The 18,441-nt window shown below is 56.5% G+C and overlaps 1 protein-coding gene across 1 annotated transcript; it reads right to left on the bottom strand.

Annotated features, from left to right (window-relative positions):
• Positions 1 to 1,912: 1,912 nt before the first annotated feature.
• On the bottom strand, positions 1,913 to 17,462 carry PRDM12 (PR/SET domain 12). The gene is made up of 6 exons (XM_047700330.1): positions 17,240 to 17,462; positions 15,178 to 15,368; positions 13,584 to 13,739; positions 4,838 to 4,949; positions 2,950 to 3,582; positions 1,913 to 2,601 (listed from the first exon to the last, which is right to left on the bottom strand). The coding sequence occupies exons 1-5, from the start codon at positions 17,460 to 17,462 to the stop codon at positions 3,167 to 3,169; spliced, it is 1,098 nt and encodes a 365-aa protein (XP_047556286.1). The 3' UTR covers positions 1,913 to 2,601; positions 2,950 to 3,166.
• Between the last annotated feature and the right edge of the window lie 979 nt (positions 17,463 to 18,441).

Below are 18,441 nucleotides of genomic sequence, written 5' to 3'. Positions count from 1 at the left end.
TTCGGAGACAACGTGATCGTATACATAGAAGCCCTGAGGAATCTACAAAAAAGCTTCTAGAATGAGTAAGTGAGTTTTGCAAGGCTGAAGAATACAAGGCCAGTATACGGGCTGGTCCGCACTGGATCCCTGTGGGACATGCCCAAAGCACTTTGGACCGACTCTGTGGGCCGACTGGGATGCGGTTGGCCTACTGGTTGGTCATGAGCACGGCTCCTAAGGTCAGCGGCCACGGCGAAAACTGCTCTACCACTGCCCACGGGTGACGTGGGCAAATGATTTACTCTCTAGCTCAGTTTTCTTCTACTTCAAATGGATATTAATAGTGCATCAGGGAGGAAAAAAGAGCATCAGCCTCACAGGTTTGTGGGGAGGATTCCCAGAACAAGTGCATTTAAATCCCTAAGGCCAGAAACTGCCAGTGGTGTTCGCGTGCCTTTGTGGGGAGGAGAGGGTGTGGAGAGGGGCTTGGGGCATCTGCTGGGAATGCAAGCACGGTAAGAGCTGAGGCCTTCGGAATCAGGCTTCCCACCAGTGTGCAATTCTTCAGGACCCCCATTCCACACTGCTCATCCTTGGATCTCTCTCGCCAGCACATTTCCAGAGGTCCGCAGCCGAGGGAGCCAAGGCAGTTTAGCCTGCAATTACAGCCTGCTGCCACCAGGGGGGTTCTGGAGCCCGGGCTGTGGATCCTGGGCTCTGCAGCAGGGACTTCTCAGAACGGAATTACCCAGGGAGAGCCATGGAGATTTTTGGTCAAGGGCCCTACTGCCCTCTCTGAAGTCTGACTGCTGAAGGAAGCCAGCATTGCTCTCCGGGAGGCATGGCAGGTGGGTGAGGAGGGTGTTTAACTCTATTGGCCAGCATCCAGTGGAAAGGAGATTCAAGATTTATTTATGGAAACAAGAGGCCTCTGTGGGGCCTACAGTAGGTGGAAGGTAATACTGGGGGCCACTGGAGGCATCAGAAGCCTAGCAGTGAGGTTTCAAGGAGAGGCCAGGTTGGTGACAAGGGGAGGAGGAGTACCAAGTGTGACTTTCTCCATTGACCCTAGGAAGGAAACCCCAGATGAGCCTTGCAAATGGACACACCAAGTGTACATCTCTCCCCGTGCTTCCATCTGCCCGGATACAAGACCAGTCCCCCAAAGTATGGGGGTCTTTGGGAGTACCTGAAGCTCCAAATGGGGATGGCCTGCCTATAAAAGTGTGAGCTCAAGTGTCTTCCTGTATGTGTGTGTGTGTACTCGTGGGCACACGTACGTGGCAACTGAGGATGCATAGACATGTGCCTGTGGGATGCCAGTGGGTTGGACGGGTGACCCTCCAACTCGCAGATGTTGGAATACAGATGAGAACTCATACTCTCCAGGGGGCACACCTCCTCCTGGCCAGGAGGTCCTGGAATAGGAGAGCCAGGGCCTGGTCCTGCACTGATGGCCTTCCTGGTCATTTGACTTCCTCAGGGAGGGTCTGGAAATGGGTACCCCGAGCATTTGGAAATTCTAGGCATCGGGAGGGCACTTGGTGGCCATCTTGGTCCACCCCCACGGGCTACTTGAATACTCTTAAGTTGTCCATGAAAAGAAAAAAAAAAAAAAGGTAGGTAATGATTTGGGGGAAGTAACAAAGTGGGATGCCAATATTTGAGAGTCAGCTGGAAGCATGAAGATTACACCCAGCCCCGTCAGAGATTTCTGGTTGCTTTGAACTGTGGCAATCTCTTTGGGAGCTGACATCCCAAGTGTGCCAGAGAATTTTCCTTGGGGAGGGCACAATAGTGACTTTCAAAAGCAGTGGAACAACTCTTTCCATCCCCTCTCCAGTTCCTAGGCACTTTCCACATTTCCTCTTCATGCAGATATGCAGATAAATGTGTCGACCCCTTCGGATGCTAAGTGATAAATGTTCCAAGTAATTTTTATTTTAGAATACAAGAGAGGTACAAATGTATTTACAGTTGTACATATACAATCAAATAATATATATCACAGTTTCGTAAATATCATTTTAGATAAATATTTACAAAGTTAAAGTGACCATTTTCTGGAAGTAGAACACAGTTTCTTGAAAACTCTATACATTTTATACTTTTCATTATTATTATAGTTTCTTTATTTTACAAAACGCCCTTCGGGAGTTCTGGTACATGACTGCAAGGTGGGACAGGAGACACCAGAGGGCGCCCACGGCCAGAGTTTGGGGAGACTCGGGAGGAGGCAAGGGAGGGTGTGGGTAGGCGGGGCGGGCACCCCCCACCGCCCCCACCACCAGGATCGCACACTGCCTGGAAGTGCTTTCTCCGCCGAGAAGCCAGTCTTGCCCTCTTCCCGCAGGAGTGTGGCCAGGAGGGGAAGAGACGCTTCTCCTCCCTGAGCAAGAAGTCAGAGATGAAGGGGAGGAGACATGGCTCCAACTATCTCATTTTACGGATGGGGAAGGGGGAAACTGAGGCCCCAAGAGGGCCTTCCTCGGGTGCCCCAGTGGATTTCCGTCTGCCCTCGCGCTCGGCCTGCCCGGCACACTGTACCCTGTTCGTGCCTCGTCCCTCCCCGGGAGCCGGCTTTGGGGGTAAGGTGGCCAGAAGGGGAGAAGGGCCCGCCTGCCAGGGAAGAGCAGGTCTCGGGTCTCTTCTGGCTGCCCCAGAGCCCCGCCAGCCCCCAGCTCTCAAGATCGTGTCGGTGACTCGCGACACCGCGGGGCACCAGTCCCAAGAGGCAGCCGGAGGGGCCGTGCGCGCACCGGCCCGCCGCCCTCCTCCCGCCGCCAGGCTCCCCGCCCCCGCTGAGGCCCTGCCATCCCCGAGGGATGCCAGCCCGAGAAGCCGGCTGGACAGGTGTGCCAGAGCGCCCCCGGCGCCGGGCGTGGGGACCCTCGAGGAGGAGGCGGCCGAGCAGCCGCCCCAGCCGGGCTGCCCGCAAAAGGGACCCTTGCCCCTCCGTGTTCTCACCTGCGAGACGGAGCGCAGACTGTGTGCCTAGGGGGTCACTTGTTGGGACGCACCTACAGCGCCGGGCGCCGGGCCCTCTGCGGCCGGGGTGGGGGTGTCAAGCGAGGAGAGAACAGGCCCGGCCCGCACCCAACGAGCTGGAGGCGGGAGGCGGGAGGCGGGGCGCGCGGGCGCGAGGAGGCGGGGAGCGCGTGCGCGGCGTGCGCGTGCGCGGCGCTCACAGCACCATGGCCGGCAGGTGGTGCGCGGCGGCGGCGGCGGCGGCGGCGGCGGCGAGCGCGGGCGCGTGCGCGTGCGGCGCGGGCAGCGCGGGCGAGTGCGGCTGCAGCGCGGCGCTGGGCGGCCGGTGGCGCGCGCTCTTCTGGTGGGCGCGCAGGCCGGCCAGCTGCGAGTAGGCGCTCTGGCACACCTGGCACTTGTAGGGGCGCTCGCCCGTGTGCAGGCGCACGTGGTTGCGCAGCGTGGACGACTGGCTGAAGCGGCGGTTGCAGAAGCGGCACACGAAGGGCTTGTCCAGCGTGTGGATGCGCATGTGCGAGCGCAGGTTGCTGCGCGAGTTGAAGCCGCGGTGGCAGATGACGCAGCGCATGCGGCCCGCGGTGCCTGCCGCCGAGTCCGCCGGGTGGAAGTCCTCTGGCCGCGCGGGCGGGGCGCGGTGGGGGGCAGGTGCGGGGGGAGAGAGAACAGCCTCGTTACGACCCGCGCCCGGCCGGTCCCGCCCCGCCCGCCTCGGATCCACGGGGGTGAGGGCGCGGGTCTGAGCAGGCTGCTTGGCGGCGCTGCCAGAGGGATGGGAGGAACTTGAGGTCAAAGAGGAGTTGGACTCCAGACCGTGCTGTGAGACCTCGGGGGCTGAGTGACTTCGCCCCCCAACCTCAACGTCCTCATCTGTAAAATGGGTACCGACTACGACCTCGCGGGGCTATGCACAACTTCTGGAGATGATCATAAAAACCTGCACTTTACCTCCCTTAGCCTGTATACGGGAGGAACCTCACTCAAAGTAGCCATCTGTAAATGGCAGGCTTCCACAAAAGGTCCCTCCCCCCCAAAACCCTTTCATTTATTCATCCCACAAATATGTACTGAGTGCTTACTATGTACCAGGGAACTGCGCCTCACCTTTCGCATTGCTGAGATGGAGGTAATGGTAACATCACCCCCATAAGCCCGCTGTGAGCATCAGAGAAATTACTGTTTGTAAAACATTAGCTCATAAATAGTAGTTCATGAGCCTCGCGTTCTCCCTCTAACCAGATTTCACAAGGGTTTTATGAGGACCCAAGTGGGGTGATACCTGTAAAAGGTTCAGCTCAATACTTGGTATGAAATAGGTCTTGGGCAAACGGTGTCTATTGTGATGACCAGTATCCCCCACAACACACACAGGCACACTGTACCCCACCTTCATTCAACAGGTTAATACCAAGTGCCTCCACCAGGCCCTGCACCAGGGACAGAGGGAAATATACATTGTCAGAGCTGGAAGGGGGTTTAAAGATCATCTCAGTTTGGTCCCATCTTGCCTTTACAGATGGAGAAACTGAGGCACAGAGCCCTTCCCAGGATTGTACAGCAGAACGGGAACTCAATCTAGGCTCCCACCACGGGGCCCTTACTCCTTCTGCCTCTCGGGTATTCTGCCCACCCAACCTGCCCCCAGATAATTTATTTTGTCCAGAAAACAGTGCCATTTGTGTGGTGGTAGCTCTGGGGGGCGTTGGCCTGCTTAAGCCAGTAGCCTCATGGGCTTGATACTGCTGGAGATTGAACCCGGGTCCCTGGATGCCAGGAGCGTGCAGGCCACAAAAGGTGCACACGCTCACTCACTCCCTCACTCTGGGTTCCAGGGGTCCCTTGTCATTATGGCCTCACAGAGGCTACTTACCATGCTTGTTCTTCTTCTGCTCCTCCTCCAGCCCGGGCACACCAGGGATCCCCAGGAAGGTGTTGTGTGAGTTTCCATACCACACCAGCAGCTCCTGGTCAGGCGGGATCATCTACAGAGAAGAAAGGCAGATAAGATCAGGGAGGCAGCAGGCCCCGGGGGTGAGAGTCAGGGTCTCCGCACGTGCCCCTGCTGCCAGGGCAGCTGTCCTGCACCTGCCATGGAGACGTGGATCCAGTCTCCGCCCCGAGAAAGCCACACGGGCCATCGCTAGCAAGCTGCGGAAACACACGGGGCACCTGGGTGGCTCAGTAGGTTAAAGCCTCTGCCTTCGGCTTGGGTCATGATCCCAGGGTCCTAGGATCAAGCCCCGCATCTGGCTCTCTGCTCTGCAGGGAGCCTGCTTCCTCCTCTCTCTCTCTCTCTCTCTGCCTACCTGCGATCTCTTCTGTCAAATAAATGGATAAAATCTTAAAAAAAAAAAAAAAAAAAGCTGTGGAAACACAGAAGGCCCTGGGATGCTCAGCCCCTGCCCCTTCCCTACTTCCCTCTCCCAGCCCAGGCCTTCTGGCCATTTCTGTCCTAGCTGCTGCAGCCGCCCAGCCACGTAAGAGTTCCAAAGTGACAGCCGCAGAATGCAAGGCTTGTAGCAAGGTGAGGTACTGGGAGAAGGAAAGCGAGAAAACGTTTCCTTTCTTACTGAGGGGAACCAGCGTCAGCCAGCCCTCTGGTCGGCAGGACTGAACCAGATGTTCCCAAGGAGGGTGGGCTGCGGGGCACCCCATGGTACTTAGTTACATCCTGTCTGATAATGTTCTGGAAACATCTCTCATGCAAAACGCCCACAAGGCAGCAGCACGCCCCGTGTACCTCTCTCCCGATCACAGGCTCTGTGTGACTCCGTGCACATGGCAAATGCTAAAAAAGAACCACTGGGGTGGAGGGAAACCCCCCCCCCACATCAGGAAACACTGAGGCACACAGCCTGGAACAAAATCCATTCCTGCAGGATGGAACTCGACAGATGGTGACAGTTCTCTGCTAATCCCAGGGAGGACCTGCACCAGGGAAATGGGAAGGCCCCTGGGAGGAAGGGGTTTGCAGTGACAGTCCCGGGAGGCTGTGGAAGGCCTGCTCCTGGGGAGGCACGGACCATAAATCCCTCACTCTGGGATGTCCCCAGGGGCCCATAGGCCTGTGGTAAAAGCCAGTTAGCCCTCCCAAGTGGGGAACCTTCAGGCCCCAGCCAGCTAAGACAAATGAGAGATATGGGGTGCCTGGGCTGGCTCAATCCGTGGAGCGGGCGACTTTTGATCTCAGGGTTGTGAGTTCAAGCCCCACACTGGGTGTAGAGAAGACTTAAAAATAAAATCTTTAAAAAAAGAAAAGACTGTGGAAAGAGCCCCCACCCTCCCAAGCCTGCACCCCATAGAGCTCAATTTGCCACCTATCCTGGGGGTCACTCTCTGAGCTTCCCAGGGAAATCTGGCCACACCCAGGCAGCAACTGGTTTGCTTTCCTCCTGGGTCCTCAGCTGCCTCAAAGGAGTTAAAGCACCAAAGATTCCATCTTGGGGTGTCTGAAATCACGCAAGAATAGGACCCCCTCTTTTGGGTTCCCTGCTTACAGAGAAGGCCCACCCCTTCCATCTGACCCTTCTGTACCACAGCTTCCTTCCTCTGGTCAGAGGCAGGAAGACCCTCAGACCACCAGCCAGCTCTGCTCGGCCCGAAAGGAGAGGGGCAGGAGAGGAGGGGTGGAGGAAGAAAAGTGTGAGGGGGTCTGGTCACGGCCAGCTCCTGAGGCTCAGCCTGGGGCCACCGTGTCCCTGCCCCCACGGCCTGTGGGCCATCACGTCAAGCCCTCGGGGTCAGTGAGTGACCGGAAGCCAGGGAGAGAGTGCCAAACTGGCTCAGAGGTACAGGGTCCAAATATAGAAGAGTCAAGAACAGTCCCTGAACCCGAGGAGAATAAGGTGGCCCCTCAAAGAGAGCACGCAGGTTAGAATCTGGCACCACGGCAAAAGTCCTCGAGGCCATTCACAGTCATGGCCGTCATCCTGGGGGTCAGCGGGGCAGAGCTGGAGGCCCTGCTGGAAAGGGGACGGAGAAGACAGAGGTTTCGTGAGTCCCCTAGAAAAGAGGAGGGAGGAAGGGAAACACTTAAGATCAGTTTGTTTCGAAGGAAACTGCTCCCTGTGGGAGGGTGCCGATGGACCCTGGGCCACCGGGCCCCTGGGTGACCTTAGGCAAGCACTTATCCCCTCTAAGCTTGTGTCCTCAAGTGAGGAGGTGGGGGAACACGATCCCTGAGGTCCCCCAACTCTGAGACTCTGATTGTAAGTCACCTCTGACACTGTCTCTCTCTCTCTCTGTCCCGGCCCCTGGCTTTGATGTTCACAATCAGCGTTCTTTGAAAGCAACCAGGCCCCCATCAGACTTGTCTGAAGAGGAGACAGCACTGGCAGAGGTCACACCTCACGTCGGGGTCCACCTGGGCTCCTCACCTGCTGAGCAAGTTGCCTTCTGGTGCTGGGCCTCTGTTTCTGGGACTACAAAAGAGGGACAGTGCCCCTGCTCAGCCTCATGGGGTCAGGGCTCAGCGGAGCCGTGTGCAGAAAACTTTGCAGGGTGGGGGCGCCTGGGTGGCTCAGTGGGTTAAAGCCTCTGCCTTCGGCTCAGGTCATGATCCCAGGGTCCTGGGATCGAGCCCCACATCGGGCTCTCTGCTCAGCAGGGAGCCTGCTTCCTCTCTCTCTCTCTGCCTGCCTCTCTGCCTACTTGTAATCTCTGTCTGTCAAATAAATAAATAAAATCTAAAAAAAAAAAAAAAAAAAACTTTGCAGGGTGGATGGACGCAGGAGCACATGGTATAATTTTCCCTGAGCTCGCCAGCATCTCAGGAAAGTCCCCTGGTGCTCCCCACAGAGCCTGCAGCGTGGCTTGGGGCCATGGGCACAGTTAAAACCCAGGGCGACTGGTGGCTTTGCCTTCAGGGACCAACAATACCACAGGCTGGGCTCCGGTGCCACTGCTTCCTGCTTTGCTGGGGCACGGGGTGGGGGGCACCCCCAGGGAGAGCACAGATGTGCAGAGCAGGTTCTGCAAGCCCCCAGTGGATATGGCCCTGAGTTGCACCTCCAGATTCTCAGCCCAGGAATCAAATATCCAAATCAACACCAGCCTTCTTATTGTAATGGACAATAGCAATTGTTATTAAATGTAAATTTGGGGCACCGGGGTGGCTCCCCAACCCACTTGGCCATCCCAAGTCAGACGCTTTACAGACTGACTTTGGCTCAGGTCATGATCTCAGGGGTTCTGGGATCAAGCCTTGTGTGGGGCTCTGTGCTCAGCGGGGAATCAGCTTCTCCCTCTCCCTCTGCCTCTCCCCACCCTCCCACCCTCACTCATGCTCTCTCTCTCTCTCTCAAATAAATAAATAAAATCTTTTTAAAAATTAAAAATATATATAAAATAAATACAACAACAACAGCCTCTGCCTTCGGCTCAAGTCATGATCTCAGGGTCCTAGAAACGAGCCCCGCATCAGGCTCTCTGCTCAGCAGGAAGCCTGCTTCTCCCTCTCCCGCTCCCCCTGCTTGTGTTCCCTCTCTAGCTCTGTCTCTCTCTCTCTGTCAAATAAATAAATAAATAAAATCTTAAAAAAACAACAACAGTGGTGATGTGTGAGAAGCCAAGAACTCTGGGTTTGCACAAATTCCGAATATTATTAAAAATCATTGTTTGGAATATGATTTTCTAAATGAGCACTTCGATACTGACTTTTTTTTTTTTAAGATTTTATTTATTTGTCGATACTGACTTTTAACATCGAGTGCAGCATTTACTTACTAACACATTTTTTACATGGACTAAAGTTAATCTTCCTAGTTAATTTCAGAAATCAGAGCGACAATGCAAACACATTGACAAACCCACGTAAACAGGTAAGGGTTGGGAGGAGGTGAAAAGGGACTCTCTCTCCCACCCTGGACGCCCAGCCATGGTGGCCAGTTTTCTGTGCTTCTTTCCCCAGAAGGGTTTGTCATTTTGAGACTATTCAAAAATGCTGATTTAAGGTTGGTGGGGAGCAGCATGACAGGCAGAGTGGCTTCTACTTTTTCATATGAGATATCTGATTTTTTTAAAAATAATGAGGACACAGTCCTTTTTATACTATCTCTATGTTAAACAAAGAAAACCCGGGGCGCCTGGGTGGCTCAGTCGGTTAAGCATCCGTCTCCAGATTTCAGCTCTGGTCTTGATCTCAGGGTAGGGTGAGTTCAAGCCCCGTGTTGGCGCCACTTAAAAAAAAAAAAATCTATTAAGAGGGATCTACTGGAATTGAGAATGGCACAAATATCGAGAAGCCACCAGCATTGGGGAAGGCCGGAGGTGGAGTCTGTTGGCCCTTCAGAGCTTTGAGCCCCTTTGAGCCCAGCAACAGCCCCTGCCCTGGGCGCCTGGTCCCTGCTTGCTCGTTGGTACCCCCCATGGGATAACCAGGAGGACCCTCAGGACCAGCAGACTCTCTGGGAGATCCTGGCACTATTGTCTGCAGGTTCCCAGGGTCCCGGCAGCTGACCAACTAAGCGCAAAGAACAGCCACTGTCCCCCTCCCAGGCTTCCCGGTCCCTCAATGCTACTGTTTCTTTCTTCGTAGCCAGCTGTAAGTGACAGGACCCTGCCAGGACTGTCCTTTGAGGCCCGGAGAACCAGAATCACAAAGGTGTCCTCTTCGAGGCAACAGGGACTGATGCAGGACACACAGTAAACCAAATAATTCCCCCAGGAAACCGAATCCCGTACCATAAAATCCACATCCCTGAGATTCTGGACAAGTATCGGGGCCTGAGTCTTCCCTTGACAAATCATGTAATCTCTCAGCTTGCGCTTCTGAACCTCCCCCACCAGCCCAGCCGTTCTGTCCTGCCCCCCTTTCTGAATTTTTATTATAAATGGAAACCGATCTGGTTTTGGTTTGTTTTCTTGATCTAAATGTATGTCACACTATTGAACACACTCCCGGGAGGCTCGGACACCCTCCCTCCCCCCCCCGGGTGCTGCAGAAACCCTAGTCCAGAAGGATATCTGTGTCATCTGGATGAATATCAATTTCCATTGTACCACAGATGTCCTGACACACCAATTAATAGAGTTCCAGCAAATACGTATTGATCGGGGAGGCCCCACGGCTTGGTGACCAAGAGCTCTGCTCCGGGGTCCGACAAGCCTGGATCCAAATCAAAGCTCACTAATGCCCTGTGATCTCCTTGAACCTCAGTTTTGCCATCATTAAAATGGGGATAGTAATAGTATCTTCACAGAGTGGCGAGGACTCGAGTCTTAAAAATTTGCTAAGACATTTAGCACAGTACCAGCAGGGGATAAATGCTCCGTGTATTATCAATGATGCTTATTATTAATAATCAGGGTACCCCAACTGCGTCCACCCCTGAGCAACGTCAAAAGGAAAATGGTGCCAGGAAAAGCAGACATGGGACTCAGGGAGCTGCCATATAAAATGTTTGGGTGCTTGAAAGGAAAAGGAAATCTTTGGGCACAGTAATCTGCCAAGACACCGGGAGGGGAAAGACTGGGAATTTTCTTCCCAGCTCCAGAGTCCAAAGTGCTCATAACTTAATTACTAAATCCTTTCCTTGCATGGAGTTTTGGCATCAAAGGGTCTTGCTTCCTGGAGTAGCTGGTTTTGTTTTTCTGGGAGAACAGGGGTCCGTGTGTCCCCCTTTCGACCCAGTCCCCATCACCTGCAGAAAGACTTACTCATTCGACACCAAATGGTCACTTGCTATGCACTGGGTGCTTTGTAGAAATGCCATTTTAGGCACCTCACAGTATAGTAAATTCTTCTGTGGTTGAATCGATGGGGGAAACGCCCCAAGAATGGCATGCCGTAGATCTGGCCAGATGCCAATCCCACCTGGGGGTTCTCCACTGACTGTCTGGCCTTCCAACCCTGTCTGCATTTGGAGGGCTACTATTTTGTATCGGTAGAAAATTTGAGAGCAGCGACAGTGCATCCTGCTTATCAAATAAAGATGGGCCTTCCCATTTTTGGGGTGAGTCACGGGTGACTTGTAGGGGGAGATAAATGGCAGTTCTAAGTGACAGATAGAAGACGGGTCGTAGCCAAGGCCCATCTCCTCTAATAACTCGCACAAAACAAACAGCCCATGTATCCCGGAGACTTTAGGAGTGGCCTGGAGGAAAAGCAATTTCTTCTGCTGGAGCCTAGAAGGGCCAGCGAGCCCTGGTCTCTGCCCAGCGCATGGTGGGTGGTCACACTGGCCCAGATGCACCCCTGGTCTGGTAAGTGGAATCTGACATGGCCACACGATGATTTGAGAAAAACTGCCACCACGGAAAAAGTGTCCAGCTTTGCTGATGAAAAGCAAAATGACCGTAAAGTGATATTTTCTGTTTCCTTGTCCCTCACTCAAGCAGTCCCTTCTTCATAGGCTTGCTTAACTCTGGGGCAAAGCATTGACTGGAAATTCAGGGCATCTCACTCATGTTATCCTGTATGAATCGATTTCTTTTTCCTGATTCTCTTTTATCAATTTAAATCCCAATAAAACATAAATGACTCTAGGGGCACTGGGTGGCTCAGTGGGTTAAAACCTCTGCCTTTGGCTCAGGTCCTAATCTCAGGGTCCTGGGATCGAGTCCTGTGCCCCGCATCGGGCTCTCTGCTCAGTGGGGAGCCTGGTTCCACACTGCGCCCCCACTTGCCTCTCTGCTTACTTGTGATCTCTGTCAAATAAATAAATAAAATCTTTTAAAACACAAACGTAGATGACTCTTGAATCTTCCAAATTCAGATTCCTTCCTAGAGATACTCTTCAGACACAGTCCTCTGACTCTGAATTTCTGTAGAAATTTCTACTAATGTTTTCTGACTCCGTCGAGACTTCAACCAGTATGACCTGCCCAGGGAGATGATCTGAGACCCCCGAGTCTGCCCATCAGGGAGTCCTTTGGCCCCAAACCACACAAGCATTCCCACGATCTGTCATGCGCATGCATGTGCATCTGTCCCCGTGTACGTGTGCGTGCGCTTGTGTTAGAGAGGAGGAATGGAACGACTGTGTGTCTCCCATCTCCTCTGTATCAGGACGGCAGGGAAGCAGGGAGGATGTGTGTGTGAGGCTGGGAAGAAGGGCTCCAGTGAGATTCAGCCACACCTGAGGCCGATTCCTTGTTCCCACGGGGTAGCGGCCCAGCCAGATGGTCACAGGAGCTACCTTTGTCCTAGGTGCCTGGGCCACTTCGGCCCTACCTTCACACAGCCCCATGCTGTTCCACGCCCCCTGAACGCCAGTCCAGAAACCGGGCACCTTTCTTTACCCTCCACTTCCTGGTGCTCCCAGAGTCTACCCCTCAGCTGAGACCCCCTCCCAGGCCACACCAGCACCCAGGCAAAGACCATTCTGTTGTCATCCCTGGGAGATTTCCTGGAGCCTGGTTTTTGAGGGACAACTGGACCCCAGTTCCAAAAGCTGCTAGGCCCCAGTGCCCCTCAGGCCTTAGAAAGATTTGAGGCTCTGAGTCCCAGGGAGAAAACGGACTAGAGGGAAGTCATTCTCTGTCACTGGGAGACTTGCTTTCGACCTCTCCAAAACTCAACCAAGGCTAGCCCCACTCCCAAGGCAGGACACTGCCTCTCTCCATTAGTGTTCTCCACCAGCAGAGTGGAAGCAGGAGGTCCAGACAAGTTGGGGCCGGGGGTGGGGGAGAACATCCCATCCACAGCCCCACACAGCACTCACCACCAATCTGCCATGGGGAAGGAGGACAGCTTATCCCGCTCCTGGGCCAGACGCTGAGCATCCTGCCAAGAGACCCTGTCCGGAGAGTGCCGACAGCCTGGCCCAACATGGCTACCACCACTTGTCTTGCCTCAGCCCCTCTCTGTAGACCAGGAGCTTTCCTGCCTCTGTCCAAGGTTTCCCTATTGGGAACACCTCCTTTACCGTCCTTCTGAACCTTCCCATGACCTGGGCATGGTTTAGCTACTCTCAACCACGGGATATGATATTTATCTGCAGCTACCTTTCCTTTTCCCTTGCCTCGAAGCAGTTCGACCCAGCACAGGCATTAGCACCAACATCTCCCCCAATGCCTGGTAAGAGCTCCCAAGTCCCCCTGCCACCAAGTGAACCCCAGCCTCCCTGTCGGCAAACTGTGGATCATCGCAGAACCCTCCCTCGTGGATTAAATACACAAGGATTATAAGGGATAAGACGTCCACAGAGTCTAGGAGATGCCTCACACAGTGCATGATCTACGTGTCACAGCCGAGACTTGGAGTCGTGATCCGCTTCAACGTCCCACGCGTGCAGAACAAGGAACAGCATGCAGCGAAAATGCTGCAGACACGATGCCCTCTCTCGCCTTCACATGCTTTCCCCACGTCTTGCTCTCTGTATCTCTTGGCTTCTGAACCTCAGGACACCCTAAGCAGCTATCTGGGGACCTCACAGTAGAGGGACTCATGACATCCACAATGGCCTAAAGTCAAAAGTTCCATACTTTCTGACCTGCAGTGCAGAAAACCTGCCACGATGTTCCTGCTCCCAGAGACCATGATGCCTGAGCAGGGCCAGCAGGGCCGGCATCAGTGCTCCTCCATTACCCCCATCCCATCAGAACCTGGACACGGCTGCCTGCATCCCTTCTCCCAGCTGCCTCCTGGCTTCCTACACAGCAGCGCATGCACTCACCTCGATAGCCTTGTAGAAGATACTGGTGCCGATCTGGACGACCTCCAGGTTCTGCTCCTGTTCATTCCGTGCACACTTGATGTAGGTCATCCAACTCCGGTGGTCCTCCTGGCTGGCATCAATGAAGTATCGCACTGTGCCATCCTCATTGAACACCTGCGTGCAGGTAAATTAGAGACAGAGTGAGGCAGGCTGGGCCACCTGTGGCCCGGCCAGGCCTGTGCTGCTGGCATATCAGCCTATGCTCCCTCTATCCCCACAACAGCCCCAGGAAGGGCTATCGGCTCTATAATCATCTCAGCTTTCCTGCTGAGAAGGGGGGGGGGGCGGCTCTGGGCTCAGAGCCTGAGGCCAGGCAGCTAGAAGTGACCGACAGGGAGTCAGTCTCCAGGGCCCCAAGGGCTCCCGAAGCCACGTTCTGCCCATCTCCGGAAGGAAAGGGTCTCCAAGGGATCCCTGATTCGACAAGGTGCCATCCAGCTAATTCCCTGGGGATGCAGACGTGCTCCCCAAAGCGGCGGCAAGCACAGACCAGGAATCAGAGGGGGACCCAGGAGCCTGGAGAGGGAAGGCTGGCTCACTGTGGCACCCTGGTCTGGCCCAAGCCCCGTTGTGGGAGCTACCAAGAGTACTCAGAGATCAGACTAGAACCCAACTTCCTAACCTAGCAAAAAATGGAGAAGATAACTACTGGCCCAGGTCTCCAGGGAGGGAGGAGGTGAGGTCGGGAGAGGTGTCTGGACCTTGCCCTATTCTCTTCCTCTTGCGCCTGTGACCAGGGGCAAGATTTGTGACACTGGGCTTCTCCAGGGACTGTCAGGTGGGGGCTTGGGGGGAACCCATGGAGGGAAGAGAAATGAGATTAGGGAGAGGGTACGCCTGCCAGCCTGGCCACTGCGTGGTGAGAGCCCCAGGGGGAAGAAAATGCTTTGGGAATGGCTTTGTCCTCAGGGTGTCCTAAGGATGGCCGTCCTGACATCTGGCACTGTCAAAGGAGAGGAGGGTCAGAAGCCAGGGTGGAAGCTTCTCTGAGCTTCAGTTTCCCTCTGGAGAATGGGAATAATAATTCATAGGTGCTGAGATCATTTGGTGGCATGCAGGTCACTGACTCAGAAAGTTGACTCAATGCCAGTTTGTCCCCTGATGATTTCCAGTTGTCACTATTCTGCCTGGGCTGAGAAGCCCATTCCTAGGAAGCACGGGCCCCTCCATTCTCCATGCTGGCCACCCTCACCCCCAGCTCAGAGGGGCTTTCCTTGCAACTTCCTCGGGAGGAAAAGATGCAGGTAGCTGGGAGGTCCCCCCCACCCCCGTTTGGTTTCTGTGCTTTCCGCAACTGCGCTGTAGGCAAGCGACATGGCTTCCTGGGGCCTCAGTGCCCTCCTGTGAAGTAGGGCCAACAACAGTCCCAAGGGTTGGCCAGAGGAAAGAGGATCAGAATTTCCAAACAAAGGCCTTAGCTGTCTTAGCTGGGTTGGGGATGCACCTCGAGGCACAGGGCGGCAGGATCCGCGATCCGGAGTCAGACAGCACCAGCGCCCAAGCACCCCAAGATCCCAGCAGGGGCGACAGGGACAGAGTGGCAGATACCTACCTCCCACATCAGGTTGTTGTTCTTGCAGATGTCCACGTGCTCCGGGGCGATGACGCGGCCAGTGAAGGGGCCCATCTCCGTGCCCGCCTTGATCCACGTCTTGGAGAAGATGCCGAGACCCTCACCGGGGATGGAACTCTGCGCGATGATCACCTCCGCCGGCAGCACCAGGCTGGACAGCTTCTGCACCTCTGTGACCACCAGCGGGGGCAGGGGGACAGGGTCAGAGCCTGAGGCAGGGGATGGTCGGCCCTTCCCGCCAGAGACTCAGGGCGGTCCCATCCGGCCAGACCCACCTCAGGCCCGCCCTGGAGTGACTCGGGAGAAGTCACTGGGGTGTGTGTTTGTGTGCGGTGGAGGGGGCCAGCGGCGGCGGGGGCGGAGGATGCTCAGCGCAGGAGTCGCCTCGGTTTGCAACCCGGAACGTCTGTGCCCTCCGAAGCGAGAGGTGCTTTGGGGCTCATTTCTAGGAGCTTTTATTGCTTTTATTTATTTATTTATTTATTTACTTATTTGGTCTCTCCACTAATTCTCAAAGCATCCACAACCTCCCTGACCCTCACCCTGTAAGATTTAAGAACGACTGTGCCCACCGCAGCGGGCGGCTTTACATATGGGTAAACTGGGGCCCGCTTCCAGGAGGCGGTGATCGCCAAGCCTGAGATCGCCCTTCCGCGGGACAATCCGCTCTCACTGCGTCTCCCGGCTCAGAACACCGGGCGCTGACGAAAGGCCCCGGAGGCGGCCAGGAGTTCTCTTTTCTGGGTTGCGGGAGGCCCTGCGCGTCGGGCTGGCTGGCGACTGCGCTGGGAAGAGACCTCAGGCTGCGGGCGGGGGGGTGGTGGGGGCGCGCGGAAGCTCAAAAGGAACACGGGGCAACGGCGGGCTGCCTCGGGGCGCTCTCTGGGTGACCCCGGGCCCACCTCGGTCCTCCTCGCCGCCCAAGATCCCAGGTGCCAGAAAGGGCGCCGGACCCCCGTGAGCCCTGAAGTCGCCCTCTGGGCGGGAAAGAGCCCGGCGCCCCCGGCCACCCCCCCTCCCCGCCCCATGCCCCTGCCGGGCCTGGCAGCCGGAGTGGGGGCGGCGAGGCGCACAGGGACGGCCTCCGTGTCTTACAAGGTTCCCCTCTAAGCTACCTGGGAAAATAGCCCGCGAGCGGGCCGGCTGAAAGGGGGGGTGGGTGTTAAACGGTGTCCATTGCGGCGCGGCCGGCAATTTGTCACGCTGTTAAAGTGATAGCATTCATTCGGCTCCATTCGAAAGAAATTGCTAATTCTAAATTCATTAGCCCTGGAAGAATGCTGTAGCAGTAAATTGTAGCTCAATGCGGAGAGGACTTGTTTAAAAGGGGCCGAGGAATTCCCCTTACAAAAAGGGGGGATTAGATGGTTGACATAGCGTGAATGGAAGTGGAATTAGTCTGCACGGTGAATTAAGAGAGGAACAGAAATCGTCACGGGGGAAGAGAGGGCGACGCACAGAGATGCCAGCGCCGGGCAAAGATATTGTTTGCAGGTTGATGAATGAGGAATAAGAACTTGAGACATCTTAAAGAAAAGAAACTTTTCTGGCTCTCTCTTTCTCTCCCTCGCTCCCTCCGCGGCTTTCTCTGCCGGCCCGCCCGCCCTCCGCCCCCTCCCCAGCCCCCTGCCTTTTAAAGTTCTCGGTTGAAGTGGGAACTTTCTCGGGTCAAGCCCAAGTTAACTAAATGAATTTTAAACCCCTTCTTTTTGAGTCAACTGCTATTACACGCCTAGTAAGGCTTTAAATGCCGGGAACCCGCCGGCTCAAAGGGGTGAGGGGCGGGCCGGGGGGCGCCAGGGACCGAGGGCCTGGGCAGCCTGGACGCGGCGATCCCTTCTCTGAGCCGCCGGGGGCGCGGAGCGGCTTCCCGCCCCGCCCGGGCCTTGGCTGCTTGCGCCCCGGTTCGGCTCCCGGGAAACTGAGGCCCACGGAACAGCCGCGACGCCCCGTGGCCCTGCCGTGCCCCGTGCGTAGCCAGGACGGGAACCCTGCGCCGCCTGGAGAGGGGGGCGCGACCGGCCTCGACGGCGCGACTCACCGCCGGAGAAGGACTGCGCCAGGACCTCGGCGGTGAAGGCTGTCTTGGGGCTGGCGTGGTGGCTCTTGTCCTCGAAGAGCTGCTCGCCCAGCACGTTGCGCCAGCGGCCGTACAGGAAACTGTGCAGGATGTCGGAGGTGATGACCTCGGCCAGTGCCAGCCCCGGCGCCTTCAGCCCGGTTTTGAGCACCAGGGCCTCAGCCGGGAGCACGGAGCCCATCATGGGCGGTCCGGGGCTCGCCGGCGCCGGGGACGGACGGCCGGGCGGACCCGGGGATGCGGCGGGAGAGAGGGGAGCGCAGAAGCGAGAGAGGAGGGCTGTGACGGAGGAGGAGGAAGAGGAGCACGAGGAGGACGAGGACGAGGGGGGGAGGACGCAGGAGGGAGCGGGAGGCAAGGCGGGCTGGGAAGAAAGTGAACGAGGGGGAGCAAGGCGGAGAGGGAGAGAGAGATGGAGAAATCAGCAGAGGTGGCAGAGGCGGCGCGGCCGGCTGGAGACACAGGGGTGGAGGCGGAGGCGGGTGCGGGGGGTGCAGGGCGGGTGGAAGGCGGGCGGCTGCAGAGAAACGGCGGTGAGGGGTTCTGGGACGGGCGCTCGCCTCTCGCACACCCGGCCCGGACGGTCTTCGCCTTGGCAAAAGCTCAGCGCCTTTATAGGAGCCTCAGTGACCCTCCTAATTGGTTATTAATGACCCCCTGACGTCGGACAGACTTGTTGTACCCGGCCGGGCTCGAGGAGCCCTCGTCGCCAGAGCTCAAGGGGCGGGGGCGCGCGGGCGCTCCGAATTGTCCCTTTTCGCTCCTCCCGCCCCTCCCTGGCCCTTCCTCTCCGCCCCCCCTCCTCTTCCTCCTCCTCTCCCCGTGGGAAGCGCCGGGCTAGGAGGGAGGCTCAGCCCCCGCGAGAAGAGGAGGGGACGGAGCAGGGGAGGGGGCGCGGCGAGGCTCGCTCGGACTCCAGGGACCGGACTGGGCAGGAGGGACTCCTGGCCTTGGGCCCTGCCGGCCGGCGCTCACCCACAGCGCAGGGCGGATCTGCGCTCCTCATCCCCGCCGGCGGCATTCACCTCCCCTAGGCTCCGTGGCCCTCTTGGCCAGCCGGGCTCTCCGGAGCGCCGAGCAGAGCTCCAGAACGCGGGATGCGCTGCTCTCCTGATGTAGACGGCGCTTGCCAGAGTCGGCCGCTTCGCTTCAACCGGGCCGCT

This window comes from Lutra lutra, chromosome 13 (genome assembly GCF_902655055.1).
Source record: "Lutra lutra chromosome 13, mLutLut1.2, whole genome shotgun sequence".
NCBI lineage: Eukaryota > Metazoa > Chordata > Mammalia > Carnivora > Mustelidae > Lutra > Lutra lutra.
The sequence above is the reverse complement of the archived record's forward strand: the minus strand, read 5'-3'. Positions and strand labels throughout refer to the sequence as shown.